Source organism: Eptatretus burgeri, chromosome 18, assembly GCF_056783735.1.
Source record: "Eptatretus burgeri isolate ZD-2024b chromosome 18, Ebu_testis_v1, whole genome shotgun sequence".
NCBI lineage: Eukaryota > Metazoa > Chordata > Myxini > Myxiniformes > Myxinidae > Eptatretus > Eptatretus burgeri.
Window position 1 is genome coordinate 39,120,592 of NC_140978.1, and position 12,152 is coordinate 39,132,743.

A 12,152-nucleotide genomic window follows, 5' to 3' on the forward strand; every position below is an offset into this window, starting at 1 on the left:
TGGTCCCCATGGGTCAGGAACTATGAACCAGAATAGCACTAAGTTCCTTGACTTTGCAAGAAGTCATGGACTTAGGGTGGCTGGTTCATGGTTTCAGCGCCCACAAGCTCATCGCTGGACTTGGTATTCCAACGCTGGCGGTGTGGCAAAGGAGATTGACCATGTCCTCATTGACGGTCACTGGAGGATGATCCAGAACTGCAGGGTCTACCGGAGTGCTCAGTTCCTCAATACTGACCACAGGCTTGTTGTAGCAACTCTAAAGCTGCACCTTAAATCCTGGAGAATGGTACCATCCCAGCCTAGGCTGGATGTTGCCAAGCTCAGGGATGAGAGAGTAGCTGAGGAGTTTGCGAACAGGCTGAGTGGACACTTGGGGGGTCTGGGTGCTTTGGGGGGTCCTGAAGAGTTGTGGAGCGCCTTCAAGACCACCGTCCTTGATGTTGCCGGTGGATGCCTTGGAGCTCACCGCAGGGCAAAGAAGAATTTTGTCTCTCAAGGGACACTGGATACCATTGACCAGTCGCAGGGCCAGGCTGAATGGCAGAGCTGAGCTGTTCAGGGAGCTGAGGTGTAAAACTGTACGTGCACTGAGGGTGGACAAGGAGGCCTATGTGCGAGGAATCTGTGAGGGGGTAGAGCATCACCTGTGGACAGGTGATTCTCGTCCCGCTTACAGGGGAATTCGCGCATTACGTTCATCCAAGCCCATCCCTCGGAGCACTGCAGTTCGAGCAGAGAGTGGTAGGCTCTTGACAGAGGAGTCTGAAGTGAAGGCCCGCTGGGCCAGTTACTTTGAGCGGTTGTACCAGGCTGATCCCCCAGCTGTCGAGTTGGACGTCAAGGGTGTTACAATCCCTGTTGCTGACCCTCAAATCAACTGTGGTCCACCTTCGCTTGTGGAAACACGGGCTGCGGTGAACCAGTTGAAACGGGGCAAAGCTCCAGGGATCTGTGGCATCTATGCTGAACTTCTCAAGGCTGGTGGAAATGCTGCACTCATGTCGTTGCATGCAGTTTTGTGCTCTGCCTGGAACACAGGCATCATCCCAACTGACTGGAAGAGGGGCCTTGTTGTCCCTCTCTGGAAAGGGAAGGGTGATCGCCAAGACTGCAACAACTACCGAGGGGTGACGCTGCTCTCAGTGCCGGGCAAGGTCTTTGCTCGGATAATTCTTGATAGGGTTCGCCACCATCTGCTTGAGCACCAAGCATCCAGAGCAGTCAGAGCAGTCCAGAGCAGTCAGGCTTTACACCAAAGAGGTCAACGATTGACCGTATCCTTGCACTTCATGTCCTCACCGAATGCAGACGAGAGTTTCGGCAGGGGCTGCTTGCAGCCTATATTGATCTCTGTAAAGCGTTCGATTCAGTGAATCGGGATGTCCTCTGGAGGATTCTTGGTCTTCGTGGGGTGCCACCAAAACTGATCGATCTGATGTCTGAACTCTACTCTGGTACTGAGAGTGCTGTGAAGTGTGGTGGTACCATCTCTGACTTATTTCCAGTTGTTACTGGAGTTTGTCAGGGATGTGTACTTGCCCCCACACTTTTCAGCACTTGTATGAACTGGAGTTTAGGGAGGATGTCGGAGAGATCAAGTTGCGGTGCATCGTTTGGCAATGTCAAGATCTCGGACCTTGATTTTGCAGATGATGCAGTCATCTTTGCGGAGACTTTAGACATCCTCTTGGGGGCCCTCGAGGTGCTGAATGAGGAGTCGGAGCCGTTGGGATTACGGGTTTCTTGGGTCAAAACGAAGATCCAAGCTTTCGGTGACATCTTGGATGCTGCTGTCCTGTCTGTGTCTGTTTGTGGTGAGGATGTCGAGGTCGTGGAGAGATTCACTTACCTTGGCAGTGATATTCATGTCTCTGCTGGCTGCGAGTCAGAGGTCAATAGACGTCTGGGTCGGGCCTGGGGAGTCATGGATTCACTGGATCATGGGGTGTGGCGCTGCCGGTACCTGTGCGGGAGGACGAAAGTCCGAGTCTTCAGGTCCTTGGTACTTCCAGTCTTGCTCTATGGGTGCGAGACTTGGACTCTGACCAAGGATCTGAGACGGAGACTTAATTCCTTTGGTACCAGGTCTCTTCGGAGAATCCTTGGCTATCGCTGGTCGGATTTTGTGTCCAATGAGCGGTTGCTAAGAGAGACTCAGATGAGATTTGTCACCTGCATAGTCCGTGAGCGTCAGTTGCGGCTGTATGAACATGTGGCTCGTTTTCCTGACGCTGATCCTGCTCACCAGATTCTCTCAGCGAGGGAGTCTCATGAGTGGAGGAGGCCAGTGGGCCGACCACGTGCCTCATGGTTGCAGCAGGTTGACCATCATCTCAAGGAGATGGGGATGGGCCTGGCATCTGCCTGGGGGATGGCCAGACGGAGGCCCCTGGAGTACCGGCGGAAAGTGGACGCAGCGACGCGCTGTTCTGGCACATGCTCCCATACCTGACCTGACCTGATCCAAGTAACCCACACAACATTCAGGTCCTCAGACAGTTATTGCCATCAATACATGTTCATAATAGACCCATCCCCTTGTCTGGTGGGATTCTAACTTTTTGATGCATTGGAGAAGGGTAGAGAACAGATTCCCTTTCTTTCTCATGGGATAACCTTTTCCTCTTCATGACACGTTCATGACATGATTTTACATCAGTTTTCATTTCTGCATGAGCGATATTCACTGTTCGTGCACACGACAGATAACCTTTAGCTCAATGGAGACTCATTCTATTCCCTTTCCATCAAGACACATTGGCTTGGGAATACATGATTTATGTACACATTTTATTTTGGTCATCATTTTCACATTGGACTTAGAGGACATTTGAGTCATTAACACACTGCAAGCTTTTCCTGGACAGTTCATTGTGACGGTTAAATATGGCTCTGGTCTCAGACCATTTACCGAAGGCACTCACCTTTTTCATCGACGTTCGACACTTCGTTCAACAGCTCGACGGAGGCTAACCGGCTCTTCTTCTTATCGGGCTCAACAAAGAGGTGATAATTGCCCGTTAATGTTTTGTGAGCGCTTCACATTTCCACTCAGTTGTTTTGGCTAATGGCTGCTTTCTGGCATTTGTCCAGCGCCCCAAACATGGCGTCATAAGCCAGGCCTGTGTTAATTGGGAGTTGCATCTCATTCGATGGTCAGGAGAGAATGTCCGCGATAATGGAAGGTGAGATGTGCAGGAATGTGCCAACAGGCAAGCTGGATTTGGCTGAAGTCGAGCTTGAGGCTCTGTCCACACTGGTCACCTATTAAATGATGGCAGGACTGCCCTGATGACAGTTGGTGAGAGATCCTGATGATGGTTTGTTACAGATCCTGACGGTTGGTGACAGCAGCAGCATTGGCGGTTGATGACAGTTGGACTGTTCCTGATAGTTCTGCTCGGTCCGACTGGTTCTTGGCGTTCCTGGTTCCTGGAGGCGACGAGGTGATGTCAATTGGTGTTTGAACCTGATTGTGGGTGGATGCACGGCGAGGTAGGGCGCTGGCAGCGTAAACAAGCCAAGCCGTGGAGAGCTTATTTGGAGAGGTAGACCAAGCCACGCTCACATGTCAGACACAGTGTCAAGCAAGAAACCCCTTTACCGATGTATGTTGGTTTGATGGTTCTCTCACACACCAGAAAGACGGAGCTGGTGGACACTCTGGCTAGCTTTGGTATGAGCATCTCCAATGACTGAATTCTCAGAATCTCTGCAGAAATTGGCAATGGCGTCTATGAATGATTTCGACAGGAGAAGGTTGTCTGCCCACCAAGCCTCCGGGAAGGAGTTTTCACGACAGCAGCTGTAGATAACATTAATCACAATCCCAGCTCCACCACAGCACAAGATTCTTTCCATGGAACAGCGATCTCCCTGATACAACACCCGGCCCATACAGGACAGGGGAGATACAGGGAAAGTGTGATCATCGGAGGTACATCCAATGGCAGATCCGGTGGCCAATTTCCATGGCAGTACACCGAGGTGCAGCCAGTCACATCTTATGCCAAGAAACCTTCTGTTCCACGAGGAACGAAATGTTCACTGCAGAAAACCTTTCCTCGTGACGATGTGGGCAAAGAGAGTGGTGGCTCGAGTCAGTGAGACAGGTGCATGTCAAGAAAGATGATGATGGAACACTCCCTGAAGCGTCCAAAACATGTTACGAGCTCATCTCTTGTGGTTGCAGGAAACAATGTGGTGGCAAGTGTAAGTGCAAAAAGACTGAACTTAAATGCACTGGACTTTGTACATGTGAAGGGGCCTGTTAAGGCTGAATCTCTGTAATTACAGATTTCAAAACCTAACAAAAGTTTGGGCCAATGTAATAAACAAGATTAACAAGTTTTGTTTTTCAATGTAATAACTTTTTTGTACTTAAAAAAAAAAGAAGAAGTTTCAATGTAATAAGCTTGTAATCAGCATAAAGGGATTCCTTGACCCAAACAATGTCTATATAGACACTGGAATGAAGTATGTAGCCCTAAAATAACCAGAAATAATGATATAAGCAGATCCTGAATGGCAGCCATCTTGAAATCCATGTGGTTCCCACATCGGTGGAGTTTCTCGTGGTTCCATTTCAGAAAATTGTTGTCAGGCATGACTCTACATCTGTGCCAAAGTGGATGCTTTTATCGTAAAATGCACAATCTGTGCATACTGAGTACATGAGTACTTGTGTGCACAATTTGTGCATTTTATGATGCACAAGCACAAGATGCTTTTATGATGCTATGTTGCTGCACTAAGAGCAGAGAAGGGAGTGGAAAGAACAGCCAATCACCATTTGCTTTGTGCAGTGTGAAGTCGGTCTGTTGTTTTGTGTTTATCTTTCAATAAACTCAAGTTTGGACTATGCCGACTAACGGTTGGACATCGATTCATCAAAGAGCCTTCATCTTTTTTTGATAGCATCCTCATTGATGCCAATAAAGAAGAAAAATAAATGTGGAATAATAAAATAATTAAATAAAACAGCTGGACACACAACAGAGCAGCTGATACTCAATACAATACTCAGAGGGGCAAAGTAAAATATTTTAATGCACATTCAAAATATGCCTTCAGCAAAAACCAAGACCAGGAATGACATTTGATGTGGTCAATGAAATATTGCTACATGGGATTGTACTATCGAGCGCTCATTTGAATGATTATTCTTGTATTACAAACCCAACCTGGTTCGCATGTTCCCTGGTCCTTACCCAGTGACACGATTCGGCCAAGGAGTATTTTAAAGATGACGCATTCTTTGGGAGTTTTGGGTCGATAAGTATAAAAAACAGACAAACGTGTAGGAGGCAGCGTTTCATCGGAAGGAAAAGTATCCATTTGTTTGTGCACTTGCATGAATGTTTTTATTTTATTTTATTAAAAAGTCAATCCGTTGCAGCTGCTTCTAACTGCTCCTGCAGTTCACTAAATAATCGTTGTAACTTCAAGTTTGTACCCAACAAAGGCAGCACCTCACGAAGCAGACCCCGCCGAGAGAGACCCTGGGAACAGCAGACAAAAAAAAGAAAGAAAAAAAAAGACACTTCTTGATTATTTCCATGATGTGTCAATGGGAGCTAGCGGTATGAGGAATGAGGGCATGTGAAAGGGGTGGAGGGCAAGGAGGGGGGGTGGCAGCAGAAAATAATCATTTTACCTGTACACACAAAATAAATTAATACCTGAAAAGTTTTAAAGTTAGATATTCATTAAAAAATACCCCTCAAATAGCTCAAGTTGTTCTTGTCACAATGCAAGTTAGGCATACAACTTGAACAATAATAATAATAATCCTAAACTCCATGATTTAGCTTTTTACAAATCGGCAAACTTTGATGCGTGCAAATTTCTTTGTAAATAAAAAGGATCTTGCCATCGGCATGGAATCCTCATGTTGAGTTTGGCTTCCAACAAATAACAACCAAACCTGAACTTTTAAAAATTATTATTCACTTGAATTTTAAATGGCATCAACATAAATTCAATTCAAATCAAATCAAATGGAAGACCAAATAGGTATACAGTCCTGCAATGGAGTAATCAGAAGAAACCCAAACAAGCAAAAAGCAAAGATGAAGTAATCACGAGGAACCTGGATAAGATTCACATTTCAGGTGCTGCTCCTCTACCTTCAAACCCATCCAGGCACAGCCAAGTGACCCTTATTCAATAAAAGGAAGAAGAAAAAAAACCTAACATCAAAAAATTAAATAATTATAGCTCCCAGACCATGTGTCCGATCAAGTTGAAATCTAAAACATGTATTCTGCATCACCACTAGATCATAACTGTGAGGTTTCATGTCGATTGATGAAGCAGTTCCAGAGAAAACATTATTTAATATTTTTCTTCAATCCAATATGGCTGCCAAACCATGTGACCTATCAATTATTCCTGAACAAAATTGTACACACAAGGCTTGGGGAACACTTGTGTGAAGTTTCCATTCGATCTGTCCAACTGTTCTGGAGAAGATTTTTTATGGATTCGAGGGTAAATCCAATATGGCTGACAAACCATGTGACCAATGACGACATATGTGTGAAACTTTTATCCTCATGGATTGACGGTCATACGTGTAAGGCTTCACCTCAATCTGTTCAGCCACTTCAGAGATGAAGATTTTTGAAGGTTTAAAAATTTTTTTTTAAACAATGTGGCTGCTGAATTACATGACTGATGATATCATCTTTTTTTTCTTTTAAAACAATGTGGCTGCTGAATCACATGACTGATGACGTCATCAATTATTTTTTCTGTGGACCATTTTATCCCAAGATGATCCTCAAAAATTTTCATACTGATCAGATGTAGTGTTCTTCATATGCAACGATGATGTCATTAAAAATAATAATAATAATAATAATAATACACCTGAGCGGGTTTGATGGTCAGCTCGGATACAAAACTTGATGCAACCGAGTGTTAATCAACCTGAACGACTACAGAAAGTGAAAACAGAATTCAAATTAAATTTAAAATAAACACGTGAGGCCGCTCGAAGCAAAAATCTCCATATTCAAGGAATCATTCCCATCATCATTATACAATTTTCAAACCCACGTTTATGGCCATGAAATAAACACTCTAAGTGTGTGCATTTAATGGCTGTATCCAGGACAGAGCTGGACCCCAACTAAAAAGGATCCTCGGGCCACTGAGAAGCTCAATCACTCAATGCCTGCACGTCTGCGCGGCGTTCAGTAACCAGTCAGCTCGCCATCGGATGAAATGTCCTAACAAAATCTTAAAAAGTCCGTTTTTCACCGGAATTATTTCAGATACTTAAAGAGCACACCCCCAAACCATCTAAAATAAAAACATTAATCTCACAGACGCTACGAATAAGCAGTCCCTCAGGAGGACAGGTTACGAGGTGAAGCGGTGAACGGAAAGCATGTGGTGTCCCTTCCAGAGTCTCACGGTTATTTGAATTAAATACATTTTCCTCATGAAAAGTGTGTTTCTGAGCGGATTTGCATGAAAATTAACTTTATTAAACATGTAGCTCCACCAGAAGGTCCCAACAGTGAAAACAGAAATCGACTAGATCTTAAGACAGCCTCGTTATATGGCATGGAAACGGATGGAAGCTCATGGAAGCTACTCCTCGCTGCAATGCATTCCACACAGACCGAGGATATAAACATTCAATTTTCACAAAACTTGATGCAAGCGAGTGTTAATCAACCTTAGCGACGATGAAAAGTGAAAACAGAATTTAAATTGAACTTAAAATAACCGCGCGAAGCAGTGTTGCCCAATAAACAGGGTCAGACGACAGAGGTAACGAGAAACTAGTTCGTCGAATTAAATCTTCTTAATAATCCCTATGAAACCCATTATGCATTATAGCTGTCCGATGCTTCCTTATAGGCCATTCGACCAATCGGTCATTTTTCACTTGATGACCCTGTAACCTTGACCCCGTGGCGAAAATGTGAAAAAGGGCTCAGACGATCTATCGGGAGCAACTAGTATTATCATCGTGTCAGGTTAGAACTCAATCGGCCGATACGTCTAGGAGATAAAAAAAAATAAAAATTGTTGACAGACGGATGGAGACAGACAGACAGACAAACAGAGACAGACCTGAGGACATTGAACAGTTTTATTAGGTCAGCAACACACTTATTCCCCATGAGTACTTGTGTGCCAAGTTTCAATTTTTTCCTTGGTGCGGTTTCAGAGATAGAAGTCCAGTTTTTCTGTTTTTCCAATATGGCTGCCACACCATGTGACCTATGACATCATAATTATCATTAAGGCATACCACATGAGTCATCGCACCTATGGTGAAAATTTCGTCTCAATCCGACAAGCGGTTGTGGAGAATAACAAGAAAATTCTGTGCGGACAAACAGACAGACAGACAGATAGACAGACAGACTCAAACGCAATGCCCTTTCCTTCGGCGAGGGTAATTACAATGGCACTCGTTGAGCACGTTGTCTTTTGTCAATTCAATTTACATTTAAAAACAAAGTTTCACTTTAAAATGTTTAAAATGAGCACGTAATTGCATTTTTCGGTATTCGATCTTTTGACCCCACCCCATTGGGTGGGGTCAAAATTTGCATTGTTCTTGCACATTCTTGCCATGTGCTGATCATAATTACAAAGTATGGTGAATTTCTGCCCAACAATTTAGGAGGAGATAGCATGACAGATGGACAGACATACAGAAACAGAGCCAATGGCAATATCTCCCGTTTTCTTCAAAAAGCATGCGGATAAAAATATAGGACATCCTGTTTCAGCAGTAAGGTAACAAAACTTACCAGCACGTACGGATCCCATTGACTGGACGACGAAACTGGAACTGGACCCAATAGTTCAGTACATAGCTCCCGTAAACGAGACTCAAGCCCTGAAAAATCAAGCAAATAAAATGACAAATCATCGTATAAAGCTTTTTAGACAGAGCCGTCGGTGAACAAGCCCATCAAACAAGCTGAGAAATTAAACCAAACCTTCGTGCGTCAAGTAGCGTGCATAGCTCAGGAGCCAGAAACGGTACTCTGATGGAGAATGGAGTGCCAAGGCTGCAGCAACCTGCCCTTCCAAATGGATGAGTGTAGCAGCCCCACGGAGTTTGGGTCCGAGAGAAGCCAAACGACTTGCTTGCCGTCCACTGCTATGGTCAGACAACACAAAGTACGAGAACAAACATTTCAGTCCAATAAGTATTTGACAACAATGAAATTCAGGTTATATCATCTACAGCATATCTACTACGAGGATCATTACAAAAGCTCCATCACCCCACACACAGAAAAACAAAGTACCATTGACAAACTGCATTCACGTCACATTATTCAATACATTCTCCATCCTCTTCATGGAGTTCATCGAGCGGTCAAATAACCTTTTGATCCGAGCAAAGAAGCCTTCCTTCTGAGGTGCCGTCAATGCAACGGGTATGGCTGTGCACATCTGTGTTCCTCCCACAAAGGAAGACACCCATTGCCGAATGGTTCTCAAAAGCACACAAATGACAATTATTTTGCTTTTCCACTTCAATGAATCCAACAAGAGTTAGTCTTTCTTCTTCAGTGATGTTTTCTGCCAAAGCGAGGATTTTAGAAGAAGTTAAGAAAAATATCTAGGTGTCATGGAGGAGCTTGGACATAAATCAGAATATATATATATATATATATATATATATATATATATATATATATATATATATATATATATATATACATATACACACACATATATACAGTAATCCCCGCTATATCGCGGTTCACCTATCGCGCCCCTGGTTCATCACGGGTTTTCCCTTGGAACCTAACTATTTTTTTCTGCGGATTCCCCCGGTATATCACGGTAATAATATATAAGATATAAACTATTTAAGCAATAAATTATAACGCGTGTTGCTCGACCAGTCACACAACGCCTGAGACAAAGTTTCGCTTGTGAACTTCGAATATTTTCTACGTTTTTTCTCGAAACCCTACGATGCCGCCCAAACGCCCTGCACCTTCTAAGGCTTCTGGCAAGGAACCGAAGTGCCAGAGGAAGGTCCTGACGCTCTAGGAGAAGGTTAAGGTGCTCGATATATGCTTTGGGAAGGAAAAAAGTTTGCCGCGATTGAACGAGCACAGCCAAACCGACCAGACCAGACAAGTCGATCTCCGGCACCTCGAACCTGATCACTGCCAAGGCGACCAGACCAGACAAGTCGATCTCCGGCACCTCGAAGCGCCGACCAGACCAGACGAGTTGATTTTTTTGGGAGGCATCCATTCATCACGGATTTTCACTTCTCGCGGGGGGGGGGGGGTTTGGAACGTAACCCCCGCAATAAACGGGGGATGACTGCATACATATATATATATATATATATATATATATATATATATATATATATATGTCATAGGGTCCTGAAGTTCACCTATATCTGCAGCAACAGTCACTCAAATTACCTGCAACCCCCCCCCCCCCAGAACCTGATTTTTTTTAATGCCATGAACAAACTTTGGTACATCATGGGTGATGAAGGTTGTGGTCGTTTCATCAAAATTGTGTATGTAGCTTTGAAGAAGACAGCAAATACCTATTTTGGCAGGTCAAACCACCCCGAAAAGACCCCTTCAATGAGCGCAGATTTTGACGTGGTCAATAAACCTTCGTAAGGCATGCATCTGAAGCTTGTGGCAAAGTTTCATCAAAATCAGGTGTTTGGTTCAAGCGATAATGACTGAAGCGTTTACAGATTCACTTGCTCACTCACTGACTTACCCATGGACACTGCTCGATCGCATAAGCTCACCGGAATAAAGTCCAGGTGAGCTAAAAGTGATATTACTCAACATGAGTGTACTTCAGTGGGAATTACAAGGACATTGGGTGAAAATAGACAAATGTATATGGTAAATGGGATGTGAGACTTGGTTCTAAGCATCATGAGCCATTGGTTCAGTTGAGAACACTAACCAGGCCAACAAAAGCAGTTTTATTCTTGGTACTATAATCCAGGGTTTTGCATACAAAGGCTAGGCTCATGAAAAAGCAAGGCGATAGGTGGAAGCAGGCAACACATTGAGTGTGGGACAACACAGGGATGCAAGAAGCGGATGAACAAATAGGAGGGAGAAGGGGGAAGTAAACAGTGACCTGCAAGCCGATGTGGAGAGGGAGGGACAGTTAATCAGGACAGAACATATCACAGATAGGGACAGAACATTAACGTACATATTTTCAATTCAATATGGCTGCCAGACAACATGACCGATGACGTCGTCTTACTATAATTCACCGTCCGTCCGTCCGTTCGTTCCTAGGTACCGCAAAAACGGCTGAACTGATCGCAACCATTTTTTGGGTGTGTAATCCTGGGACCCCTTGGAGTAAAATAGGCATCTTTTTTTTCTTCAAATTTCAGCTTTGGTCTCCAGCCTTGATGTCATAACCACCGTATAATTGCAACCATGAACACAGCGAATCAGCAGGCTACAATGGACGGGGACTATCAGAAACAGGAACAAGAGCCTGACACAGCTGCACACCAGACTCACAGACAGTCCTCTGAATCCGCTGAATACAGAGCTGGTGAACAAGAGTGTGACAGCTGCACACCAGACTCGTAGGCAATCCGCTGAATACAGAGCTGGTGAACAAAAGCGCAACAGTAGATGATAAATGGGGCTTCTGGGACACCCATTCAAATGAATGGGGGGAAAGGGAAAAACTTTCTGACTCGAGCCCTAAAAGCCCAAAATAGGAGACTGATTTTCTCCCCACCTATCCCCTTCCCTCCCATACAACCAAATGTAAAATTGAGACTATGAAAGATTGAGACTTACTGATTAAAGCACTTCTTCCCCCCAACATAATCACAGTCCTTTTATATTTTCATTCCACTCAAAGAGCGAACCAACAAATATTTGCCCATGTTCTACTTTAGGGAATAACTTCATTTTCTTATAACATTCATTTCCATCGAGTATATTCACTTTATCTCTTCAAGCACGAAAGAAAGGGAAGTTCACTATCCCTCCTTCGGTTCTGTAAAATGGGGAAGTGCCTTTAAGAGCACAGTCGTGCTGTGAAAATGAGGAAATATTCTGTGCCCATGTGTCTCATGGGTATATCTTAAATCATCAGAACACTAACAGAACAAAGATTAGCTAAAAGCAAGC

The 12,152-nt window shown here is 44.1% G+C and overlaps 1 protein-coding gene across 6 annotated transcripts in view; it reads right to left on the reverse strand.

The window, feature by feature from the left end:
* Window positions 1-12,152, reverse strand: part of HIRA (histone cell cycle regulator) — a 264,562-nt gene that overhangs the window by 17,498 nt on the left and 234,912 nt on the right. For 4 of the 6 annotated variants that reach the window (XM_085864313.1, XM_085864312.1, XM_085864310.1 and 1 more), the window contains 3 exons: window positions 8,976-9,139; window positions 8,784-8,872; window positions 5,035-5,504 (listed from right to left, as the gene is read on the reverse strand). In XM_085864313.1, coding sequence (XP_085720439.1) covers window positions 5,388-5,504; window positions 8,784-8,872; window positions 8,976-9,139 — 370 coding nt within the window. In that variant the 3' untranslated portion in view covers window positions 5,035-5,387. Of the gene's footprint in view, window positions 1-5,034; window positions 5,505-8,783; window positions 8,873-8,975; window positions 9,140-12,152 lie in introns of those variants that run through there. The other 2 variants (XM_085864311.1, XM_085864316.1) reach the window with 2 other exon arrangements.